We start from the raw sequence: 26,964 nt of genomic DNA on the forward strand, positions 1-26,964 counted from the left end.
TCCAGTCAACACAGTGGAGCAATAACATGTCACGAGTATGGTAAGTGCCTGACTAGGTTTACCTTCACCTGGCGTAAATGAAGTCTGCTCTAGGTGGGTTACTTTCAGCCTAGAATAGTAGCTACTTAGATGGGTAAACTTGCATGAAAGCACATCTGAGAGTCATGGCATGAAAGAGTTTAGCCTTGTAGCCACAGAAAACGCAGAACATGATGGTGATAGTGGCATCTTGTAAGACTGGGCTGAAAGAGGCCATTTGGGTCAGTGAGTCCAGCAACTCCGTCATAATTACTGCCCTTTTCATACTCTGATGATGGCAGGTCCACCAATGGGCAGTGTGAGAGTGGTTTTAGACTGAAGGTACTGGATTTTCTTTTTTAGCGTTGGAGGCAAGGGTGGCAAGGATGGTGTTGTTATTCATTTCCACTCTTTGAGGGTGAGGAACTAGAGAGAAAGTCACATGTTGGGGTGTCCAAACTGGGGCACGAGCCAGAACACAATGTGGGGCTTGGTTGCTGGTAATCAGCAAATCGAGTCTCCATGTGCAATGCTGGCCTCTCCGAATCTTAAAGTTCTGCTTCCTTCCTAAGCCACATCATTTACAGCTAATGAAGCAGTGAGGGGTTGCAGGAGAGAGCCTAGCATAGAGGATGGTGACATGCTGGGGGAGGAAAGCTCCTGCAAATGGCCTTCTTTTCTTCGGATGGCTCCCAGCTGTCGCTGTTGTTCTCTCCTATGCTGTCTTAAGAGTATGCCTTCCTTCAGCTCTGCAGGGGGAGAATTAGAGAGGCAGAGATAAAATAGCCCAATACAGTCAGGATAAGTGTGTTCCTTTTTGAACTCAATGTTTGAAAACAGTAGCTGGCTCCTTGGACTGCTTATTGAGATTCCTAGTGGGAATAAGAGCTCAAAGAAGGCTTGTCTATTGGTAAAACTTCTCTCACCTAGTTGTAGCTCAAAAAGTAGCTGATGGGGTGAATGTTTTGTCTTATGACATCTTTATAAGGTCTTTATCCTGGATTGCAAAGCATGCTCTTTGTGATCTCTCTCCTCTGTGATCATCTTGCCACGATTCCATTTTTAGCACAGTGTATATGCTTTCAGGCAGCTGTTGGGTTTCGGAAGGTAGGACGTGATTCTCTCTTTGGCTTGAGATAGGCATTTGGATTCATTCTCTGCCTGGAGCCCAACTCTTGTGCATCCAGAGTTAGTCTAACTACCTGGCAATAGGCTCTCCAGCTCTTATCCCCGTTCATCCTGCCCACTCCACCTGGGCACTTCAGTCAGATTTACCATCGTTGACAACCTGAGTTCTAGTGTAGACAACTTTAAAAAAACAGCTAGAGATTGAAAGTACCACGTGTGAATCTTGCAATGCATGTGATTTTTCCCTTGTAAGAGAACAGTTGCTTCTGCTTGGTTAACCATATTTAACTACCTGTAATACAACATACTGCGTACTTAAAATATCCTGGGATGATTAAATTGTGTGCTTAAAACTGTCAAGAAGTTCTGAAGCTTGTGTGTTTGAGTGTAAACTTTTTAAGGATTTCTTGCTTCTTCGGTTAAGTGTAGTTTGTTGAGCTAACTTTCACCAGAGGGCAGAAGTATTAAATTGAAATAGTCCTGACATCATCATTGGGAGAACAAAACTTAAAACAGTTAGGGTTTGGTGGTTTTTTTTTGTGGAAAAGTGAACTAAAGTTTGGAGAGACTAATTGATTTGCTGAAGAACAACAAAACAAAACTGCGGTGCTGTTGGTAACCTGGCCCTAATAGCGGTTTACTGCTCTGCCTAGTAATCACTCTAAAACAAAGTACGGTTTGTCTGTGTCTGGCTCATCAAGCATCTGGCCAGTGTGCAAGTTTTGCTGTTGCCTGTGAAGCTACAGAACATCATTTTTTACATTTTCCTGTTTGAGTTTCATGAGGGAGAAGTAAAACTTGAAAGTAGATTGTCTATTTCTAAAGGACCTCTGTATGAAGAGTAGCACATCTCTTCGAAGTTAAGCCAGCTGTGAAGTGCTCTTGATCATAGGCAGCTGATGATGTTGCAATTTTTGAGTAAAGTTTGATATTTGGAAGTCTAAATAGAGTATTGGTCTGGCTCCAGCTGAGTTTTTCATTAAAAGTGAATAGGAACCTTTCTGAAAGGTGATGTCTTTGGTGCAGAAGAGACTGGAATCTTCTGTTTATCCGCAGGACGTGCATAGTCTTGGTAAAACTGTCCGACCTTTCTTACCTTGACTCCTCATTTCTGTGATATGTCTTGACATTGCTCTGGCAGTACTCCTTTTAATGATAAGACAATAGTTTAACGATAGGAAGGTAGTTTAGTTCCCATGTCAGCTCAGTTCTAGGCTACTTCAAAGGGGAGCCTAAACCCATATTTAGGATATGGGTTCTCCCTTCTCGCCCCTCTGTTACCCATAAAAGAAATGGCTCTGCCTTGGAGCCCTTCATAATTTAGCAGTGTCCCATTTGCCATATGATATTACAGGATTTTAATTGTCACCTCTGCTCTCCCAGCTGTCCTTTGCTCCTGTAAGAGTGCATTTTTTTTATTTGTTATATGTAGCTGTTGTCACACAGGGGCTTGAGTCGAAAGCCAAGTGAGAACACTGGTTGTCCTCCTTCCAGTTTAATGCAGTCTCAGCTCTGCCTATCTGTGGAAAGAAACTGATTTCCAGTAGTAGCCAGGTGGTGTGGCCATCATCATTTCCTCCTGGCTAACACTCTTGGTTACCTCTTTTTTTAGAGTTTTTGCTTTCTCATTCATATGTTCGCGTGATCATTGAGACCACAAACTCGTTTGGGTTATTGTTCTCCTTTATTTGTACAGCCTCTGGCACAGTGAGGACCTAATGTGATGGCTTTTTAAATGTTATCTGTGTAAATGCTCAATAATATTCAGAAATGGACTAGGTTCACCATCTCACTTTATGTAGGCTGCTGAACAGTGTGTAGATAATGTTGATAGTTACTGATTTAAAATTGGTTTGACCAAATAATCTGAGGTTTGTCAGCTTTACTGTGAAAATTGCTTCATTTTGATCACTCCAAAAGCTTCTTTTTTTTTTGCCCCCTACTAGCTCCATTTACTGCGCCTGAGAGTACATGTGGAATTTTAGATGTCTTCAAGCTTGGGTCCTCATGAGTCCACATTAGCCAGAAATTTCCAGTTGACTCAATATTCCTCAAAGAGGGGCAGCACTCCAAAAGTAGCAAAGGCAAACAAAATGACAGTTAGTCTCTGGATCCTTTAAAAACAAATCAGGTAAAGAATTCAGTACAGGTAGTTGTATGTTTTTTTAATATCACTGTTTAAAACTTCAGTTTCATGTATACCTTCTTAAAGGAGTATAAAACTTAAGTTTAACAGCTGTTTAATTTGCTCAACTAAGAGTTGGGGTTTTTTTGTGTGGGTTTGTTTTTTTTTTTAACACTGTTTAGAAGGCAGCTTGTGCTCTTGTGCTGGTTGGAGTTTTTAGTGCAATTTTTTTTGAAGGTCGCAAATGGTGTTTGGTGTGTTCATGGAGGTGGAGTCCATCAGTAACTATTGGCCATGATAAAACCCGTGAGGAGGCTTTAGTTGTCGTCAAGGATTGCTGTTGTACTTGTTACATTTTTCCCTTGAGTATTGGCTACTGGCTTTTGTGCCCCCCATCAGTCCCCCAGCTCAAGAGAGTGAGAATACAGCTCCCTGCTGCCACAATGACGCCATTGAGTTTCCTGCACTTGGGGACATTTGGAGGAGTCAGCACATACGAAGTGTGATCTTCACCCTGAGAAAACTGCATTCCTGCCCAGGGAGTTTCCCCTGGCTTCTGCTGGTGGCAGGATGCTTAGGGGAAAGAGCCCTTGGTCCGGTCTGGTATCGGGAGCTATTCTGGCTTCTTACAAATCCTGTGGTGTGCTGGATGATAGCTCTCAAGCCTTCCTTTTCCAGGTTCAGCATTGGTTCAGCGTGGCACCTAGATGACGTGGTGGGTAGGTATTGTGTAAGTGACCCGAGAGAATGAAATGTAACACGTGTTTGTGGAGTCATTGATTTTTATGCAAAAATATGAAGTTTATCTTCTGTGTTGAAAACAGAGGGCAAATTATTAAATTGACATATCTGATCAATTGTTTTTGAAAGGTACAATCTTCATTTGCAAATGGAGTCTTTTTTTTTTTTTAACTCGCTGCCTTGGAAATGTGTAGAAGCTGTAAAACAGCAGGAAGCCAAGTCACTAAAAGCATCCAGAGGAATTTCATTTTATTTTCATAAACTAATCTACCCACTCACATCTATCTGTGTAAACTAATTACTTTTTTAATTAGGTAGCCTTTTTGATTGCTTATGGAGAGCTATGGTGAAATTTACCACTAATTATGCTGGGGCAGGAGGAGGCCTCTGGATTGCTAGGAAGGATGAGAAAATTTTATTTCCTTTTGTTGAAATGGGGAGCAAGTGGTAATTGATACATAAATAATGTGCTTATTTTTCCAATTTCAACCTGTTCAGCTTCTGTTAACCTTACTAATTGAGATTCTTTCTATGTGTCATTGGGTTTCCTTCCACCTAATATAACATCTACAGGAACTTCAGAACAATAACTGTTGTAAAGTTGAAGATTTCCTTCTTCCTGTTAAAGGTAATGTTTATGCTGAGTAGTTCTAGATTTTCGACTTTGAGTTCCAGTGACATTTGACCCAAAATGCTGGATCCTAGGACATGCTAGCAAGTAATCTTCAAAGTTCAAGTGTTGTTTTTTTCACTGTGGTTGAATACGTATTTAGAAAACTGGGGGAAGGTGGCGGTTTCATATCTCATGTGCCATCTCCTCTGAAGCCCTAAGGCCATCACTTGGATTTATCGTGAGGCCTGTGTTATATATAATAACAGAGTATAGCCAAGACAGCACATGGAAGAGAACCCAGTAAGTGGTTCTCCTTTGTGTTTTCTGTCTGTGGTATAGTCCTGGCTCCTTATAAAGAGTGGGTGCCCTGAAAGATCAGGTGGGAAGCGGGCTGTTAAGATGGTTACGCCATAAGCAGCATGTTTTCTTCTCCTCAAGCTTGTAGTTCTGCTCTGAGTCTGTACTAAGGGTGAAACTTTCAACTAAATTTGCTACTTCCCTGCCACAGTTGCTTCCAGCAGGGCCCACAGTTCACTTCTGGTGCCTTGTGAGCTTCATTCTTCAGTTTCCAGCTTCAGTCCAAACTTCTGGCCTCTTATCTTTGCCTGAACGAGTCACTTGTGCACAAAATAAACACACTGACAAGTGGGAATTTGAGGTATTTTTGGCAAGTGGGAATTTGAGGTATTTTTGGCATTCTGTTAGTGGTGGGTATTCAGAAACGTGAATAGAAGTGAGAAGCCAGACAAAATTACTTCATCTGGATCATAATCTAGTCCTTTTGTTCAGGAGGACCATTTTCAGCTTCTTTGAATCCACTGCATTGTAACATGGAGTGCACACTCTGAAAGGTCTCATATGTATCACTGAAATCCTCTCCTTTGAGGGGACTCTGGGGGTCAGCTCTTCACTGTATTCAGAGTAGTTCACTTCAGCTGTGTCATGAGTCTTGCCTTCTTCTGTGTGAGTGGGTGAGCCTAAAGGGATGAGTGCTGCCGAGGGAAGGATGGTTGCTCCATCCACCTTAGATGCCTTTCGCTAATGCGTAAGTATGAGGCAGGATCGGCTCTCCCTGTTATGTGTGACAGAGCTGCCTGGTCAAGAGAAGACCTCTAGGAATGCATCTCCAACAGCCTCCCTGGGCAATCTGTTCCAGAGCTCCATTTGTCTTGGTTGTTTTCTGAGGAGGGAGGAACCCTTCCAACTTTTTTTTTTTTCCTTCATTGTAACTGAAGCCTATTGCATCTTACTCTTTCTGCCAGGCAAAAGTTTATTCTTTCCTCCATAATGAAGACTATTACCTTTATCACTCTCAGTATTCTCCAGGCTAAAACATCTGGATTTGTTCCATCTTTCTTAGAGACAGTTTTTCAGTCTTTTTGGTAGTTTTCACTGTTTTCTTCTGAATCTTTCCTATTCGTTCATTCCTTTAGTCGTCGCTTCTAGCTGTGATAATGCTTCTAGGTGAAGCCTTACTAATATGAAGGACAGTGTAAGGGCTGTTGCCCATGTCTTGTGAGCAAGGCTAATATTTATTTATTTACCTTTTCCTGTGTTTGTGCAGCAGATCATTTCTGTTGCCATGTGAAAGTTTGCATTTTTCCTTATTTAAATATTCTTACTGAAATGCATTTTTTTTCTAAACTTTCTCCAACTTATCAGAAACCTTTTGATTTCTGATCTTGTCCTTCAAGATATTGAACAACCTTCTATCACCCACATATTAGATACACACACTTCCTCTTCCACCTCTTTTGCCATACAGGTCAGTTGAACAGAACTGCACCTTTTGGGGTGGTCAGACCATTTGATTTTAGTAGTAAATTCTTGGTAACTACCCAGTGTAGGAGGCTGTGCACCCACCTGTCCTACAAACGTAATTCTGAGGACCCCAGTCTGTTAGGAATGAGTGGCAGGTATTGCCCGGTAGTCAAGCATTTTCCTTGATTGGAACCCCTCTGCTTGCTTGATTTAGACCAAGGACTTGAATTCACCCCCCCACCCTACCCCCCAAGAGAATGTTTTGAACTGTGGTGCTAGACATTCTGTGGGAGAGCTCCCAGCCTGAGCTTTTAAAGCCAGTTCAGTCAGTGTTACAGGAGTGTGTGAGATTGACTGCAGCTCAGAGTTGAAGGCTTTCACAGAGGTGCGGGAGATGGGTTACCAAAACAGTAGATTATTCTAAGGAAATAGAGCAGCTCTATGTGTTTGGGGTTTTTTAACTGGCAGATCTGGATTCAAGCCTCTGCCTTAGGTTAAGCAGAAAGGATTTGAAAACAGACCTTTCTTTTCCTCTCCTAATCTTGACGTTTCCTGCTGGCTAGAAACTTCTTGTTTAGTTTATTGCCTTTTGTGAATGCCATTCTGAAAGCCCAAGCTTTTTCTTTGTTGGGATGGGCTCTTGAATCTGCTAATGCAGAATACGTATCTCCAAAAAGAGTAGATAACTTTAAAATTAGAGAGTATGGTATCATTTGATGTGCTGCTGCCTTTTGAATTTGGGATCTGAGAGGATAGTAACAATACTACTGCTTATGCTTAATTTTCTGTATTTTACTTCGCTATGGAGCTTGGATCCAGTCTAAATGATAAATGTTTTGTCAGCAAAAATAATCTTCTTTACAAATAATCTGCATCTGGCCACTCAGAGCACTGCTGGAAAAACGCAGTCTACTGTAATATATCACTGAATCAACTGTTCTGCTAGCATGAGTAATGCGTTACCTGCATGGCCTTGCCAATCACCCTTCAGGAGCCAGTCCTATGTTATTGCTGCCTTGTCGGAATTTTTTGGTACAGTTTTTACAAGTATCATGCTGCTGTCCTCTCAGAAGTCAGACACTTCCAGAGGCATTTGGAGACAAGAAGAGAGCAAGTCCTTTCAGGTAGGAACATACCTTGATTTTCATCAGTGAGGCTGGCTATTTTCTATACAACCGAACATGCTCAGTCTTTTGGAGAACTTAGTAAGAGGGAAGAAGAAATGGATAGGGGAGAGTATTATCTTGGTTCATGATGCAATCGAAGTGAGCTAGAAAACAGCTTGGATGGAGAAGTATTAGGGAAACATAAGAAACCACTCTATCCTATTGCACCAAGAAACTTTTCCCTGGAGTCTGGTTTATATGGTAGCTTCTCAGTCCCATGCGCTTTTAACTTTAAATGCCAACTTAAGCCATACCACAATGCTACTTTCCTTCAGCCACTATAGGTCATGCCCCTGTTTAGCTTTCATGCTGACCTGCATTTCTTGTGGTATGTGGCAACTGTGCATCATTTTTCTGTGGGTTTGTTTTCCAGAAGTGTGTATTCTGTCTTCTGAAGAGGAGTAATTTTGATTTTAAATTCTGCTTTACCCAGCAGACTTGACACCTCCCCATACCCCCTTTTCAGCTCAGCATTTATTCACCACACTCCACTCATCGGCCGCAAGCATATAGTTACTGTTACGCTGACTGCAGCCAGTCAGCTAAGACATGATCTGCTTTGTGCACTCCAGCTGCGTTTCCTGGTGAAGGTCCATAGAAGCAGCTGGCTGAAATGAGTATTCAAAAACAGATGTTCTCCTCAATAGCAGTTCATTTGTGCTGTGAATCGGGCAGTGTCTGTTTGGCAGTGTCCTGGTTCCGGCTGGGACAGAGTTAACTTCCTTCCCAGTAGCCTGGGGGGTGCGCTGTGTTTTGGGTTCGGTGTGAAAGGAGCGTTGATGGCCCATTGACGCTTTGGCTGTTGCTGGGTGATGCTTGCACCGGGAGGGGGGAGCACAGCCGGGGTGGTGGACCCAGCTGGCCAATGGGGTATTCTATACCATGTGACATCACGCTCAGTATAAAAAACGGGAAAGGGGGGGGGGGGGGGGGGCTCGCCCCCCGTTCGTGACACGCGGTCGGCGGTCGGTGAGCGGTTGTGTTGTGCATTGCCTGCTTTGTGTATTCTGTTATTGTTGTTGTTCTCATTGTTATTATTACTGTTCTACTTAGTTTTATTTCAATTATTAAACTGTTTTTATCTCAACCCGGGAGCTTTCCTACTTGTGCCCTCCCGATTCTCTCCCCCATCCCACCGGGGGGGGGGGATGATCGAGCGGCTGCGTGGCGTTTATTTTTGCTGGCTGGGGTTAAACCACGACAGGCAGTTACGTGCCTAGGACACAATGCTGGTAAGAAGGTGTGCATGTACTCCTATGAAACCATAGTGGTGTCACAAAAGGTTTCACCTCTTAGCGCTGTCTAGTACTGATCTGGTGTCACTTCAAAAGTAGATTATTCTGCCGTCAGTCAGAAATCTTGTGGTGTTGATAATCTGTCAGAGCAGTGCTTAAGAGTGATGGAGAACTAGACTTATTACTCTCAATATGCTTAAGGTACACTAATAGAGGTACTGAAACTGCAGTTTACCCAACTCAGGCAAATTAACAAAAAATTTTATTAAGAGTATTCAATATAGCACCACACAAAAGGTACACTGTGCTTTGTGTTGCCTTTAAGGAACATGCCAGAACACTTTCAAACTAGAAAAACTAATGTCAAAAGCTTTCTGTTCGTCAGCAGAGCTTACTGTTTGCTGTTTAGAGAAGCTATTCTGAAAGAACCACAGCTTTTGTACATAATGTTTTATGGTCTTCCAAGCAGATTAAGCATTGTTCCCTTACCCATTAGTTCTCTTTCATCTTTTGGGGTTTGAGCTTTGTTCAAAAACAACTCACTTAGGCCGAGGTGCTTTCAGGAAAAGCATTCAGTCCAGAACTCTGACCAGCAGATCCAACTGACAACATACTAGTCAGCTACTAAATTCTGTTTCTTGAAAAAGTAACAGAATTTTGATCAACGGTAATTGTGTGAATTGGGCTGTACATATCAACCCCAGGCAAATTGAGAAAGATTTGGAATCAGCTCTTAATTCTGTCTTGGGCTCAAAGATAAACAAGGAGTGCATACTTGATAAAATTACAGATAAATTGCATCACACAAAAAAGATGGGTGACTTTGAAGGGTCATTTAGTCCATCTCCTTTTTCAGTACAGATTGTTATGCTATAATGGCTTGAAATTATTTCAAATATAAGGTGCTTCTAAAGCCCATGGCAGGGGGGTTGGAACTAGATGAATCTTAAGGTCCCTTCCAACCCAAACCATTCTATGATTCTATTTCATTCTGAACGATTTATTGGTCCCTCACATTCCTTCATAGCTAAACTTTGTTTCTTAGCCTGAATTGTTCAGATTAAGTTCTGTATACTAGCTATTACACTATTATACTTACATTAAATTGGCTTTATTTTTCATTTTTGTAATCAACATGAACGGGAAATCTTTCTATTTTGCCTGCATATGGAACACACAGATGTTTCAGAACATCCTTTATTTGATGCATCTTGCAGTTAGAGAAAGGCCAGTTTGCATAAAGAGAATCTTAGCAAGTCAACAATAGTAATAGAGCCATAGTCAAGTGGAAGTGTGGAATGGATCCAGTGCTAATGCATATAAAGACAGTACTGAAAAACTTCTAGGCTTCCAGCTTCACTGACTCCAGTATGGAACGTGCTTCTTTATACTCTTCAGCTTCTTCCAATTCTTTTTCATTTTCCTGGAATCAAAAACAAAATTTTTGAGTACTTCAAAATAATTGACATGGGATTAAATTTAAGAAGGTAACTATGAAAAAAAATTGCTAACAATGGACGAGGAGAAAGCTGAGGTACTCAAAAATATTTTTGCCTCAGCCTTCACTGGCAACCTCTCTTATCACACCTCTTGAGTGGATGGGCTGCAAGACACGGACTGGGGGAGCAAAGTCCCTCCCACTGCAAGAGGAGATCAGGTTTGTGACCACCTAAGGAACCTGAACATACATAAGTCTATGGGACCTGAGGAGACGCATCCCAGAGTTCTGAGGGAATTGGCTGATGTAGTTGCCAAGCCACTCTCCATGATATTTGAAAAGTCATGGCATGCAGGTGAAGTCCCCGGTGACCGGAAAAAGGGAAACATTGCACCCATTTTTAAAAAGGGTAGAAAAGAGGACCCTGGGAACTACCGACCTGTCAGCCTCCCTCTGGGCCTGGGAAGATCATGGAACAGATCCTCCTAGAAGCTATGCTAAGGCGCATGGATGACAGGGAGGTGATTCGAGACAGCCAGCATGGCTTCACCAAGGGCAAGTCCTGCCTGACCAACCTAGGGGCCTTCTATGATGGAGTGACTACATCAGTGGACATGGGAAGAGCTACTGATGTCACCTATTTGGACTTATGTAAGGCCTTTGACATGGTCCCCCACAGCATCCTTCTCTTTAAATTGGAGAGATACGGATTTGATAGATGGACTGTTCGGTGGATAAGGAATTGGCCAGATGGTCACATCCAGAGGGTAGTGGTCAACAGCTCAATGTCCAGATGGAGATTGGTGACAAGTGGTGTCCCGCAGAGGTCCATATTGGGACCAGTACTGTTTAATATCTTCATCAATGACATAGACAGTGGGATCGAGTGCACCCTCAGCAAGTTTGCAGATGACACCATGCTGAGTGCTGCAGTAGACAGGCCTGAGGGACAGGATGCCATTCAGAGGGACCTGGACAAGCTCAAGAAGTGGGCCTCAACTTCATGAGGTTCAACAAGGCCAAGTGCAGGGTCCTGCACCTGGGTCAGGGCAACCCCCAGTATCAATACAGGCTGGGGGATGAAGGGGTTGAGAGCAGCCCTGCCAAGAAGGACTTGGGGGTACTGGTGGATGAAAAGCTGGACATGAGCCGACAATGTGCGCGCGCAGCCAAGAAAACCAACCGTATCCTGGGCCGCATCAAAAGAAGCGTGGCCAGCAGGTCGAGGGAGGTGATTCTGCCCCTCTACTGTGCTCTGGTGAGACCCCACCTGGAGTACTGCGTCCAGCTCTGGAGCCCTCAGCACAGGAAAGACATGGACCTGTTGGAGCGGGTCCAGAGGAGGGCCACAAAAATGATCAGAGGGCTGGAACGCCTCTCTTATGAGGAAAGGCTGAGAGAGTTGGGGTTATTCAGAAAAAGAGAAGGCTTCAGGGAGACATTATTGCGGCCTTTCAATACTTGAAGGGGGCTTATAAGAAAGATGGGGACAGACTTTTTGGCAGGGCCTGTTGCAACAGGACAAGGGGGAATGGTTTTAAACTAAAAAAGGATAGATTTAGACTAGATATAAGGAAGACATTTTTTACGATGGGGGTGGTGAAACACTGGAACAGGTTGCCCAGAGAGGTGGTAGATGCCCCATCCCTGGAAACATTCAAGGTCAGGTTGGACGGGGCTCTGAGCAACCTGATCTAGTTGAAGATGTCCCTGCTCACAGCAGGGGGATTGGACTAGATGACCTTTAAAGGTTCTTTCCAACCCAAACCATTCTATGATTCTATGAAACAAGGGCTATATCACTATTGAAAACACTAGTTCTACATGACTCAAAGCACAGGTAATTTCTTTTGTCCTACTTAAGGTCCAGGATAATGGCTGTCATGTGCAAGTAGATTTGACCTATGCATACCTTTATTTTATTCTGTTAAATATTTAAAACCAAGGACATCATAACTGGAACCGGTAACAACAGACCTCAGAACAAGAGTACCAGTAGGAAAAAGCTTAAGCAGATTGACAATTGAAAAAAACACATTACTATGCAGTTGATTTTAATAAAAGCATTGAAGGTGAGCTGAGCACAGAAAGCAACCCTTAAAGACTTCCAAATTCTTTACAATAATAGTAACTCTCCCCATTCCTTGTTTTAAGTTTGTACAGCACACTGTATGCATCAATAGCAGCACTTCTGCATGCCACTGAAATCTAGACCAGCTAACTGTCAGGTAACTAGTTGAATGAGAAAAGGACCCTAAATACTGCCAGGTATTGAGCATTTATTTTGGAAAACAGTAGAGGCATGACACTTGAGGATAAAACACCTTGAGTTTTCCTTTGAGAAGGGATTTGCATTTTAGCCATCAAATGCGTCTGGGGCTTAATTTAGGGTATGTATTTTTAACCTCACAGTAGCATTTACATGTGTAGCTGAATTCTTGATGAGAAGGCAGCTTTTCAAATAAGCATGATGATCTCCAAACTTAGAATAGTTTCACTGAATCTATTTGTACAAGATAACTACTTATTCCTGCAGGTATTCATATCTTAAAAAATGTGGCACTAGTGCTCACCTCACTAATAAATCATATAAGCAGTACTTGGCAAGGACTCAGCTGTCTTGTTCTCTTATCCATAGCATAATAAAAGTAGTAATCAAAGTATTTTGACTATTTCAGTTCACTACGAGCGTATTATGTACATCTACACTATCTAGAAAACTACTTAACGTGGGTGAACTATTTTTTCTGATCATGTAACTAGCACAGGAATTTGGAGTCCATTCTAGCAGTTCAGTATTTAAGTGTATGTTGAGTGTACATTCCCTTAAAGACAGCTTCTAATATTCTAACACATACAGTTTTCATAGAATGAAGACTGCAAAAACAGCTATCTAAAATGAAATATTGGTATGTTATAGGATGCTAGTCTTGGGACCTATAAAAAGTAATTCTTCAATACAGTTCTAATAGGCTGCAATTGCACTGCAGATAAGCATGTTTATCCCTGTTCATCAAGGTACAGCAGCATTTCTTGGTCAGTGGTTATGGTGCTATACTTACTAGTAGTTGAGTAAGATCTGCATGTGCAACTTCTAATCTGCGCTGGCAGTCTGGAATCATCATTCGTGACTCTTGTAAGATCTCGATCTGTGAAAATTAGAAGCCAATGAAATGAGAATGTATTCCAGTTAGGAACGTTATTTTTTAAGATAAGTCTTTATTCTGAAAAATCAATAGTCCAGTCATCATCTAGGAACTTCAGAACAGCTGTACTTATTTTCTGAATAGGCTTTTTTAATAAAAGACACTCACATAGCATAATTGCTTAAAACTCTGTTAATTTGCAGGACACTTCCACTTACTTTGTGCTTAATTAAACATAAAGTATCAAGTGCAAAGGAGTATTTAGAATAATTTTTCCCGTAGAAAAAAGTACTGCCTGGTAAGCTTTCCATACAGCATTTGTTAAAAAGGCTATTTAAAACAAACTTTCTCCTGCTGTTGTAAAGCAGCTTCATCCAAAATGGGATCAGCTGGTTATATAAATATCTCCTGCATCTTTTGGGTAATAAAGAAAAACAGTGTTCAGATAATACCACATAGAGATAATTACTGCATGAAAAAAGTTATTGAGTTATTGATCACATTGTGTGCACACTGCAGGAGGCTCTGACTGAAATACAAAGGTAAAGAAAAATGAAAAGCAAAGACCAGCAGGCTCATATTTTTGATGCTTATCATGCATAAAAAGTTATTACTTATCCTTGTGCTTCATTTTAGGAGAAAGATTATTCTCACCATGCACTTTGAACAAAATTACTAAACTGGCACCCCACTGAATCTGAATGTCCTGCCTCCTCCTACAGAAAACAACTTCAGATTTAAACAAGGGAACATTTATTTCATGGAACATTTCTAGATCTGAAATCCAACCACTGAGAAGAAAAGGTGTGCAGAGTTAGAATCACAGAATCATTAAGGCTGGAAAAGACCTCTAAGATCATCGAGTTATTCAGTAATGTTGAATCTATTTAGAAACAAAAGTCTGTTAGATATTTAAATATGAAAGCTCTTCAGCATTCAGGATAATCTGCAAGAGAAGGCATTCCCTTTAAATGGCTTGCTTCATTCTATCATTCCTATGTTGTATTCTCCTTTCAGTATTAATGTTGCTGTACCAAAGGGTCAATGTAAAATGCAAGATAAGCTATAGCTAAGAATGCATTTATGCATACAGGAAGGCCTTATGTAGTAAGACATTATTACCACGTTTTTAAGTGTCATATATTTAAGTTCTTAGTTCAAGTAATTCTTGAGAGAAAGGGTTTAAAAACTTTGTTTCTAATTTTCTTTCAGAGAATCTAGAGCAAAACCTGTCTGCTTTAATGAAGCAAAGGTGGGTGACAAGTGTTTAAAAAAAAAAAGTTAAGCATCCCCAAGTTCTAGTTCTGATCAATATTATCATTTTTTCTTTTAAGCATTCAGTGTTAGACTGTATTAAAAATAAGACTAGGAACTCTGCATGTTACACTTTCAGCAGTGAATGGAAAAATAAAGGTTCATAACTTCCAAAAACTGCATGAGATTGATGCCTTCTGCTTTATGTAGTAGAAATTTGCTCTATAAGGAATACCTACAGGAGTGAGAATATGACTTCCTTGGGCTAGTATTGCTAAATAGTTCTGTATTGTAAAGCTGGTAGATGATATGAAAAGTAGTACCTTATTTGATATATGCCACTCAATAAGCGATCTGGGAAGGCGTGTAAATCTAGAATCTATAAGCTGTAGTTCTGGCTACTGTAAGAAAAGAACAAAACTACCCCAATCACTCTGTTCAAAACAGAATTTGACTGAGATCCAAATTCACATTTGCCTACAGTTATGCAATAATAAATAAAAAACAGAAGAATAATAAATGCTGGAACTATATTCAGTAGGTGCAAACAGCTGGAGATTGGAACAGGAATTTTGTGGAACCAATATTATTAGTTGATTACCAAACTACCTATGCAAACTTTGATAACTTCTGAATAAACCACATTTTTTCAAGTAATGCTGATAATCCCAGATAGACCATTTACTGTTACAAATCTACAAAGCAAAGTCAAAAGCTTGAAAAATTAGATAAGCTTTAGGATTGGAATTTTTAAAGTGTTTGCTCTCCAATTCTATCAAAATTCTATCAAACCTTCTGACTGAACTCTAAGGAGTTTAAATTATAAGCAGGTCACAGAGGAAGTTATTACATGAAACTGATCTAACTTTGCAAAGAACCATAAATATCTGCAGGGTTTCTGTGAATTACAATGCCAAACAGAAGTATTAAAAAACTGGAGTAACTGAAGTGCATCTAAATACAGTGTTAATACAAAAGCAATAAAGCACAAAAATAGGTACAGGAAGAAGCAAATTGAATTTGTTGTCAATAACTGCACATAGGACCAAAAGAGCTATTGTGGCTACAGTGAGGATGATGACCCCTTTCCTTTAAATGCACTGAAAAAGCCAGTTAAACAAATCTCTTCAACCAGCCACATTTCTGGTCAGTTGTCTTTCAAGATTGAGAGTATTTCTACTAAGGGAGCAGATGTCTAGCATCTTTCAAAAGAAAGCAGGTTCCTCAGATGTGATGGAGCTCTCTAACTGTTGGGGTGTACATAGCATATTTACTAAAGGCGATGTGGATTTTTTGTAAATTGGATCAGATGTCAAAGGACTGGTGTGCATAATGCACTATCAATAGCCTTCAATCTGTTTTCCATAAATTCCAGATTGCAGTGACAGATAAAGCAGAATAGATGCGAAGACACAGATCCACCTACCAGTTGCTTAAGTGGAAGGGCAGCATAACTAACATCAGACAATTACTTTACACATTCAAAATAAGCATAAAGGCCAAACACGACTCTATGAGAAACAGCTGAGGAGGGAGCCCAAGGCTTTAAACATAAGCAACTTTGATTTTTAGCAGGTCCCACAATGAAAGTTCAAAGCTACTATTTCAACTTTTGGCAGATTAGAGCTGCTCATGAGGCAGATTCTCTACTTTTTGGATTACCCAAGCATTTACATTGAAACAAATTTTTGATAACTTAAGAATACAAATAAATATTACTGCTTATGAATTGATACCAAGTATTCTGCAACAGGAAGCAATTTTGCTCAGCCTGACATGTATTGTATAATGGGACAACAGTTTTATCAGCCACAAAAAGATGGAAGCAGAGTTTGTTTTTTATTTTTTTTTCCAGCTGGCCCACATCTAACCAAGAGATTTAGAGATACACAGATCCACAAATAATTTGAAAACAATAACAAGAAAACCTCCATAGGGATCTCTGTCTTTCCTTGATCTTAGAAGGACAGCCTAATAAACTACTGGGTCACAGGGTATAGTGACAATATTGTTTTATATGACAGGAGTGGTGTTCTAAACACAAAAGATAGGCTAAAAAAAAAAAGAGAAATGTGAGTCATATATGTATGAATTATATACACACATATGAATATATATTCATGCGTTTAAATATTGCCTCATAATCACTCGCTCTTTGACTGTTGCACAGATAATCATAACAGCATGGATCTACTCAAAGATGGTAGGGAAGAAAAGAAAAAACATGCAAATAATTCAATTTGCTAAGAAAAGTGCAACTTGTTTGAACTACTTTTCATCAGAAACTTTGTAAAGTACTTGGAATCCATTAATTACAGCCATAGCTGATGGAAGGCCAGAGACCCAAAAGAAAAAAGGGCATCTCTAAGTATCATGAACACAAACAGTTCCAAAATTAATAATCCTACTAAGGAAAAGACTGTAGCACAAAGTAAACAGTCATGCTAAGGCTACTGGCTGGCTAATCAGCATATTTGTAATTTAAATCCACAGCATGGTATTACTTCTCACCTCGCTGATTATCTCATATAATCAGGGAATATAAAGGCACAGTATGCTGGGCCAGGATGGTGGCGCAGTGACATAAGGAGTAGGACAGCATAGGTGATGTAGGAGAAAGCTGGGCATAGGGAAGGCAGGAACTCAGGAGATACGCCATTAAGGTGAATACAGAGGGGGAAAAACCCCAAATGCATACAAAAACTGTAGGAAACCAAGTTTTATTAGTTCTACTTCCTTTGAAGCAACTTGTGTTATTTTCACATAGCAGACCCAAAAGAGGCTTGAGCTATCCACAAATGCAGGATACCAGAGCACACTGCAGTCCGTTGTAGGTGAGTTGTCAAATACATTGATGGAAACACTTCCGAAGGACCGTGAAGAAAAGCCTGCAGTAAAGAATCGGAGAACATTGTTTTGTTTCTGTAGTGCTTGAGAATTTAAAGAACTGAAATGGCCATGTACCAACCACAAACCACCTACCATTTGTAGCGAGAAAGCTAGAAGAGGAGAAAACCCTCTAGATCTAATGCCTCAGTATTTCAAATGAGCTTTCTCTGCCGCTCCTCTCAGGTGAGGGCCAGTCCTGTTTCTTCTAAAGCAGATCACTTTAACACATAAAAGGCAGAAAGGTTCCTTTGGTCTTTTTGGAAAACAGTTTTCACTGGCTGTTTTCCACTAATGTACAACTGTACAGTTTTCTTCATTGTCAGCAGTGGAGGGGTGGAAGGAGAACACCACATGACTTGAAGCTAAAAAATGGAGATCTTTTCAGAGGACAGAAGCAAAACTCCATGTTCTCCACTGAAAAAAGTTTTTAATTAAATATGCTGTATCATAAATTACAGATATTGCTGCTTTAAAATTAACTTAGAGGATTGATAAGGGAATTATCCATTACAGAAAGTTGTCATTTAATCACCAGGCAGCACATTTCCTTCTAGCAACTCAGAATTCTACCTGAACAGATCCATGTTGATGCAAGTATAAATCTCACCCTGTAAACAGGTGAGAGGTGGTAAACATCTGAATGAAGAGGTTTCTTTGGGCATGAAGTAAAGAAAACACTGACAAAAGACAGACTTGCTTTCCCAACAAGAATGGCTCAACCTTGTTAGAACAAGTAGCCAAATTTTCTCTCTGCCCCCACAACTTCTTGTGGGGAAGGTTAAACTTGGGGGAGACGTTGAGAGGGCTGGAGTTTTTTTTCTGTTGTTGGTTTTTTTTTGTTGTTTGTTAAGATAAGATATAGATCCTGAATCTGTGCTTAATGTAATGCATGCTTTGCTAAAAGGTAGCAGGCTCGTTAGGAGATATTTTAGAATAACCTTGAAAGTTTGGGCGGAATCCCTCATCTGTTTTGTGGAGATGAAATACCCAAGGAAATATTTGTGCTAAAATTGGAAGCAGAACCCACATGGGAAGGTTCCCTAGGTAGATAGAAGGCAGAAAAGTCAAGTCCAGATTTTTTTCCTCCCTCCAGAGCACAGGAAAAGTGAGCCCAACTGAAGAAGAAATGAGTCATGTCCCATCTTGGTGGCAGGTCTTTTCTACCATAGGAATGTTGCCATACTAACTTATACCAAATACTGCACAAGTGCCTTTAATCTTCCACATAAAGTCTGGAATCCAAAGGGTATTTACAGCTGCCTAGATAAAAAGGAAAACAGCCTTTGGAAAACAGAAAGAAAAAGGAAGATCACATTAATGATTTTTTGTCGTTTGGTCTCTTTCAGAAAGCACAATAGGCAATAAAAACCAAAGTTTGAAAGCATTTTTAAGACCAGTTGTATGTTAGGAATATTATTCTGTGCTTAGTACAGAGAATTACAAGTTGCTAGCTTTTAAGGGAACAAACCGCACTTGTTAAGGATACTGTCCAAATACGTAGAGGGGAGCATCAGGCTCTTCCTTAGCATTTCCACTGCCTCTTTACCTAAGGAACTAACGCTAGAGTTCAGATTATTAAGCAAAGATCATCTATTTTTAGGAAAAAACCCAAGCAAACCCCAATAAAAACCTTATGAAAATAATCAGACTGAAGTGAAACTGTATGTTTCATCTAATCTTACTGTACTTGATGGCGAGAAGAATGAAACTTTGTTTGAACCAATCGGGTGGGGGGTAGAAAGAGCTAAAAATATAAAAAGCCAACTGAGCTAACCAGAGTATATATTTGAGGCTAAACAGACATTTAAAAATGAGAAAGTTACAGAAAATTACAATGTTCCTTTCACGGAGAACTCCTCCAGTAACAAGATTAGCAGCAAATTCTCATCTTCCACAATAAGTTTCCAAAACAATATACATCGTTTCCAAATGTATTTCTTTTTAGCTGTTTCAGGAGATATTCTACCTTTCACTCAACAAAGCAAGGGAAATATTGCTGTTTTCACTAATATTTGTAAAAAACTGTGTATTAGCAAGATGTACTTTCTGCACTCTTACGTTCTCTTTGGCATGCGGATATTAAATTCTATGTTAAGTCCACTGGATTTTTAATTCATCTGGAAATGACATTACACAAGAAGTAATTTGGAACTGTAGGATAACTATTTTTAAAAAATGAAAAATTATCCTTTATCGGTAAAAATGCTGACAGTTAACAAACTCCAGAGTATATCTACAATCCCACTGACAGAAAACAAGTAGATACCTCAAGCTTTTCCCACACTCACAAGCCTCAAGATAAAAGCATTAGATGGGAAAGGATGTTTATTTATGTACGAGACACATCAACAACAACAGAAAACTACTGGTTAGTCTGCACTCATGAGTGATTACAGTGTGAAAAGTTTCTATTACGGATAAAGTATTATGAAGTTTGTGTAAAGTCTTCATATATTGAGAACCATTAAAACTGTGTAGGAACTAAGGCTTCATTGTGAAAAAAATCCACATGGAGGTACAGTTGCACTACTTGCTGCTACCAGTCAGGGTTCTTCATGACCCTCTACAGAAACTATATGCAGAATTTACACCTGGTGGAGTACATCAAAAGTCTTTTAATATTTTTTCCTAACTTCTACAAACCTGATAAATTTTATATACAATAGTTCAGTTTTTAATAGGATTGTTTTCAATCTAGTATTTTATTAAAGTACTTAATAATCTTCTTCCTACAAGCCTCATGGTTGAAGATAGTGTGATTTTGAGATATGAAACATGCAAAAATTTTTCTTCCATAGCCTTTCATTTTTTCAATATACTGCTCTTCATTTACTATGTTTTTTCTGCCAATTTAGTTCAAATGAATTGTTACAAGCTTTCCCTAAATTCTAAACTTCTAATCTGCCTTTTGTAGACAAAAACAGATGATAGCAGAGTGATTTTTTTTTTAATAAGCTGTAAGTGATGGAAAAGGAGGGGCTTCCTTGCTCCATAATGCTAGAGATTCTTTCCCTGTGATACACAACCTACCACAATTAGTTCTCACCCAGCTCAGATTCAGCTGAAGTACGAGTTGAGACACAGCAGGTAGTACAAATACAGGTGCACCCAGGACAATGGTAATGTACGGGTGTTATGGGTGAAAAGCAGGTGCGGATCCCTCAGGGATGAGGCATGACACTCGGCAAGTGAGAGCTCTGGCTTCATTGAAAGCGTAGCGTTACCACGGTGCGAGCCTCAGGACACCGCTGCTAATCAAAATGTGGACCCGATGCAATGGAGCCCTGCTCGGGGGTGAACCTCAAAAGACAGCACCGCAGGGGTGAATAATAACACTTGTGCTGATTAACATGTCATACATATGCAATGGCCTGTTTTGCTCATTAGTGAACTCACTGATGTACTGCAGGTGCTGTTGTCCAAATTCAGAGATCCGCACTCACACTGGTGCCCATGCGAAGGTGAGGGGAGATGAGGGGAGAAGCGAACTATCCTGGCTTGCCATGACAATGAGATAAAACATACTTGGGACTCTACATATTCGGATGGGAGGAAAGGAACTGTCCTGGCTTACCATCACAAGGTCTTCTCGCGCCCTACAACAGGGTCTTCAAGTTATAATCTTGAAGCATACACCAGCAGTGTGAGAAAACTGTCCTTTTTTTTTTCTCTGGTATTGAATCTGCTCCTCATTAAATAAGTCTTTCTGGACAGTGCAGGTGAAGGCTGGTATCTAACAACTGCCAACTACCCTAGTTGGTCACTGCCTCAGCTAGAGATCACTTGAGTTCACAGGAACCACAAGCTGCCCCACTGTATAAGGAGTTAGGAGAAAAATACTGAGTGAAACCCTAACTATTGTTCCACAAAGGGACTGATCTCTCCTTACAGACCAGACACACCCTAAAGTCTACATATGCTGTAGGAGTGGCATTATTAATTTTAAAGTAAAATTTCCATAGTCACTTCTGTACTGTTAAACCATATGTTCTACTGCAGAGTTGTAACTAGAAAGCTAAATGAGAATAGTAGTACATTAAGAAGTAAGGCTTTTAAGCATCCCTCCCTCAACTCTGGATTGATTTGTATATACATATGTGATTAAGCTGATACCTCAGATCAAATAATAGTTAACGTTATTCTCCTAGTCTCAAATGATTGAATTAATTCCCATCCCCCAAATGTTACTTTTCATTACTGAAATAAAGACTACAACCGTATTTTTAAATAAATACAATTATTCAGATTAGGAACTATTAACTAAAAAGCAATCCTTAAAATGTGTAACTACAGATGTTTTTCCTGAAGAATGTCTCAAAGTATTAACTCTATCCAAAATACGGTTCTGAGCAAACTCTCCTGGTATTATATGATTTTCAGATTTGATCCTATGAAAAGTGTGCGCATTCTTTCTGAGCCTCAAAATTCTTCACAACCTAAAATATTAACAACTTCCAGAATGCAAAGTGCACTGCAAGAACAAGAAATGAAGATGTCATTGGAGGAACTGATTGCTTTCAAAGCAGATCAGGCAACTTCTTCTCTGTGAAGGCTTTTGTCATTGGTCTCTGAGAATACCTTCAAGTAGTGTGTAACCTTTCATTTCACAGCAGAAGTTCACAGCCTCCGCTGTTTTTGACTTTGATGATATCTTGCAGGTCATTGCGGAAATACCACAGTGCAGCCAAATAATCTGATGAATGGGGACACTGAAAATGGGAATTGCATTCATTAGTTCTTGTCAGCATCAGCAGATCTTCAGAAAGACTACTATTTTGTAGGATCTTAAAGTCTCAGTCTGTGGTGAGGCAGAAGACAGCTCAGCTCTATAAATGCAATTCTTTATTTGTATACAAATTCTTTATTTCTATTTCTTTCCCATGGTTTAATGAAAGCAAGGCAGGACATACACACACAATGGCCGAGCCCAGAGAGTTGTGGTGAACGCAGTTAAATCCAGTTGGAGGCCGGTCACGAGCGGTGTTCCCCAGGGCTCAGTACTGGGGCCGGTCTTGTTCAACATCTTTATCAATGATCTGGATGAGGGGATCGAGTGCTCCCTCAGTAAGTCTGCAGATGACACCAAGCTGGGCAGGAGTGTTGATCTGCTCAAGGGTAGGAAGGCTCTGCAGAGGGACCTGCGCAGATTGGATCGATGGACTGAGGCCAACTGTATGAGGTTCAACAAGGCCAAGGGCCGGGTCCTGCACTTGGGTCACAACAACCCCAAGCAACGCTACAGGCTTGGGGAAGAGTGGCTGGAAAGTTGCCCAGAGGAAAAGGACCTGGGGGTGCTGGCTGACAGCCGGCTGAACATGAGCCAGCAGTGTGCCCAAGTGGCCAAGAAGGCCAACGGCATCCTGGCCTATATCAGAAATAGTGTGGCCAGCAGGAGTAGGGAAGTGATGGTGCCCCTGTACTCAGCACTGGTGAGGCCGCACCTCGAATCCTGTGTTCAGTTTTGGGCCCCTCACTACAAGAAGGACATGGAGGTGCCGGAGCGTGTCCAGAGGAGGGCAACGAAGCTGGTGAAGGGCCTGGAGTACAAGCCTTATGAGGAGCAGCTGAGGGAACTGGGGTTGTTTAGCCTGGAGAAGAGGAGGCTCAGGGGAGACCTCATCGCGCTCTACAACTACCTGAAAGGAGGTTGTAGCGAGGTGGGGATCAGTCTCTTCTCCCAAGTAACTAGCGACAGGACAAGAGGAAATGGCCTCAAGTTGCGCCAAAGGAGGTTTAGGCTGGACATTAGGAAAAATTTCGTTACTGAAAGAGTGGTCAGGCCTTGGAACAGGCTGCCCAGGGAAGTGGTCGAGTCACCATCCCTGGAAGTATTTAAAAGACGCGTAGATGAGGCGCTTAGGGACATGGTTTAGTGGACATGGTGGTGTTTGGTTGATGGTTGGACTCGATCTTGGAGGTCTTTTCCAACCTTAATGATTCTATCATTCTACTGTTTAAAAATGAAGATGGGAGAACAGTAGGTTAGGTTTTATAACACAACGCCACCAGGCTATTGAAACAAGTGAAAATAATTTTAATTCACAGTTTCAGTTTCTGTGAAGATTTAAGAGAAAACATCTGGGAAAAGCTTGGGAAAAAATATAGTTAAAAGAAAACATATTTAGTTGAAAGGCCACAGTTAAACACAGACGTGCCACACTTCTGTAAAGAATAAACACAAGTCTCCCAAACCCAAGCCTTCTCTCAGTGAGCAGGAAACTTGACACTCCTCCTTCCAAAAAGGCATGTACCAACTGTCTGCAACCACTGTCCTTTCTGGGAAACCTTCCAAGAAAAATTTAATCACATTGTAATAGTGACAGTAAACCATACTCTTGAGCAGATGAAACTACAGCAAGCACCTTGCTAGTCAGTGACTTCACTACAAAATCTAGCAGCTGCTAGAAGCAGCTCTCTCTGAGGTCTCTGATCTTACCAAAGGGATGCCAGTATACTCGAGAGTTGAAATGTTTCATCTTCATATTAACTATCAAGCATTCTCACTTCACTGTAACATTTGCACTTACAGCAAGCACTTAGTTTACCTAAATGCATCCAGACCATGTATTTTCAGGTCCTTGGTAATTCTGAGAAAGAGAGTTCATGATGATCTCATACACACTGGTAGGGAGTGATAGCCATCCTGACACCCAGTGCTAAGTAATCCCTCTGCAGTCTCCTCATGATTTAACAGTTCTGGAGTAAAGGAAGTTTCTACAAATGCTTACTATGACTTTTATAATGGACAGGATTTTAGTCTAGTATTTATATAACAGGAGTCTGGAAAAAGGAACAGGAGATTCTTTTATTTAAGAATGACTGATTAAATGAAAACAAAGAAGGATTTTATAAAACAAGCTTCAGGATAGTTTACCTGCTTCTTAATTCCATAATCATCACATGCTTCAGCTTTCATTTTTTCAATCTTTTCTTCTTGCTGTTTTGCTTCTTTTTCATACATAACTTTTTCTTTTGCCAATCTGCAATTAAACCAAGTGATTGTGTTAATCTCGTTCTAGTACAGTAAAAAGTTACACCATTGATAACAAAAAAAAACCCTGAAAGCTGCAGCCCTGTATGATAATACACAGTTTTATAAAAAAAAAAAAAAAGGCTTTTAACCACTGCAAAAACCTGCATCCAGGAAATGCTGAATTTAGCTATAATGTATAATGATTCTTGTACAAATAATTCAAATTAAAAATACTTTTAAAGATTCTGTGTGGGCTTATCCGTATAGAATATCCTAAAAAAAGCTATATATTGGTTCTTCATTTCAAATACATAACAGAAACAGGTAACAGAAACAGATGCCTTGTAGATCTGGATGACTGCTAATAAAGACAGAGGTACAGAGAAGAAAGCTACTTATCTCAAAAAAGTCCTCACATCATAGGTAGCCAAAACAAACAAGATTAAGATATCTGCAAAGACAGCATTGTTATCATCAGCTTTTAGATCAGCATTTGCCAGACTTTCTCAACATCACCCAGGTTCTGATAATTTTGCAAGTGACCTATCTTGGCTGTTATAGTCACGTGGCCTTTCCTCTTCCCTATTCACTACTAAATAACACCACTGCATCTGCATTATTAGATGAATAGAATAGAATCATAGCATCATTAAGGTTGGAAAAGACCTCTAAGATCATCGTGTCCAACCGTCAACCCAACACACCATGCCCACTACACCATGTCCCTAAGCGCCTCATCTACACGTCTTTTAAATACTTCCAGGGATGGTGACTCCACCACTTCCCTGGGCAGCCTGTTCCAATGTTTAACCACTCTTTCAGTAAGGAATTTTTTCCTAACATCCAATCTAAACCTCCCTTGGCGCAAATGACAGACATCCTTCTTAGTAGTAACTCTGAAAAAAGTTATCACATATAAATGAAAAGAAACAGCACTTTCAGGTTCACAAACTGTGATCCCAGAATGCTTTTTTCCCGATCACTACATTTCATGCCATTAAATGCATTATTTCCCATACTAGTTTTCATACAAAATAATGAAAAGTAAAATTCCCAAATTACACAGTAGCCTCATAGTTTTGTGTTCCTTAGAGTATTTTCTCCATTTACTTTGATGCTGGTTTGGGGGTTATAGACAAAAGTAACAGTTCCATAATTTATGATATAGCAATTTTCTTCATGGCCTATCTTTCAAAGGGAAAAGAATCCAACTTTTAATCCTAATAATGGACCTATACTTGGGAGAAGAATGCTTTTGGCTAACAAGCGTAGATTCAAGAGTAATGTAAAAAATTTTGAAGGTCAGAAGGGAATATTAAGGCAGTCTAGTCTGATGCCATACGGTAATTTTTACATTACAAGTCCATAATCAAACTTTATTATTTGTTGTTACTGCAATTTTAGCTGTTGCGTCTCCCAATTTGTTACATATGTTCATTAGGTATATGTTGGATTACATAATGCTAGATCTGAACCAAAACATCCTTCAGGATCTGGAGAATGATGAAGTAATTTCTGATCAGCTAATTCAGGACCAAAAACAAACATCGAGATGCTACTGCAAACCTGAGAGCACGCCAAAGAAAATTCTTCCCCAAACAACAATAAGCATCAGATCAGCCTATATAAGATTGTTTAAGAACTTCACAGCAGAACATAATCAGATCCAAGAAGTAAAGAATATGTTATACAAATGCAAAGAGAATAAATAAAGGTCTAGTAGAAAGCTTCATGGTCACGTCAGCAATCAGAGCAAGTTAATTCCTTATTTGTCACTACTAGAAGGGCTGCTGAGGAGGGACAGAATGGTACCAGAGTGACAAGAACCTTTTGTGAACTGAAGCTGCCACAAAAGCACCACTGCAGTAGTATCTTGAGAAAAATTCCACAGAGAATATACTGATATTGCAACAGCAGGAACTCTCCCTGCTTTTGTTAGAGTTTACATCATCAAAAATTGTTTTGCTAAAATAGCCTTAAGCTGTGACTCCACAACAGTTGATCTAAACTGGGCTGTGGCAACATGCACCTGAACGCGCTTCAACCTCTGTGGAGTCACACCATCAGAGAGGGCCTTCAGCCTTATGAAGAAGCTTTAGCAGCATGTAGAGCGTGTAGTGTAGGTATCATATAGGCCAGTTTCCACAAATCAGCCAAGTACTAGCTTTAAGAAGTAGTACTGGGGAAAGACAGCAGCCTAATTACTAATAATAAAGACACTAAATCAGTGGCTGCAGTTCCAACTACTGGAACTAGCTCCCCTATCAGCATCAGCAAATATTGATTTAATAGAGGATGAATTAATTGTTTGATCAAGGTTGCTTGACTTAATTCCAGACAGTATTATTTGCTTTGCTATTTTTAGGTTCCAAAAAAGTTAATTTTAATCAACCTGTAAGACAGATGATTTTTTTTTTGAATGAGAACAGCAAATTCCATTGAGGAGGAAGGGGAGAGAGAGATGATTAAAAGCAGTT

At 40.2% G+C, this 26,964-nt stretch overlaps 1 protein-coding gene across 5 annotated transcripts in view; it reads right to left on the minus strand.

Moving 5' to 3' along the window:
• Positions 1-9,027: 9,027 nt before the first annotated feature.
• The window catches only part of TBCA (tubulin folding cofactor A), a 33,920-nt gene continuing 15,983 nt past the window's right edge, over positions 9,028-26,964 (minus strand). For 3 of the 5 annotated variants that reach the window (XM_075136315.1, XM_075136317.1, XM_075136316.1), the window contains 3 exons: positions 24,389-24,494; positions 13,288-13,374; positions 9,028-10,210 (listed from right to left, as the gene is read on the minus strand). In XM_075136315.1, the coding sequence (XP_074992416.1) occupies positions 10,130-10,210; positions 13,288-13,374; positions 24,389-24,494 (274 nt within the window). In that variant the 3' untranslated portion in view covers positions 9,028-10,129. Of the gene's footprint in view, positions 10,211-13,287; positions 13,375-14,948; positions 15,027-17,136; positions 17,514-17,607; positions 17,877-19,821; positions 22,224-24,388; positions 24,495-26,964 lie in introns of those variants that run through there. The other 2 variants (XR_012670825.1, XM_075136318.1) reach the window with 2 other exon arrangements.

The sequence above is a fragment of the Calonectris borealis genome, chromosome Z (genome assembly GCF_964195595.1).
Source record: "Calonectris borealis chromosome Z, bCalBor7.hap1.2, whole genome shotgun sequence".
NCBI lineage: Eukaryota > Metazoa > Chordata > Aves > Procellariiformes > Procellariidae > Calonectris > Calonectris borealis.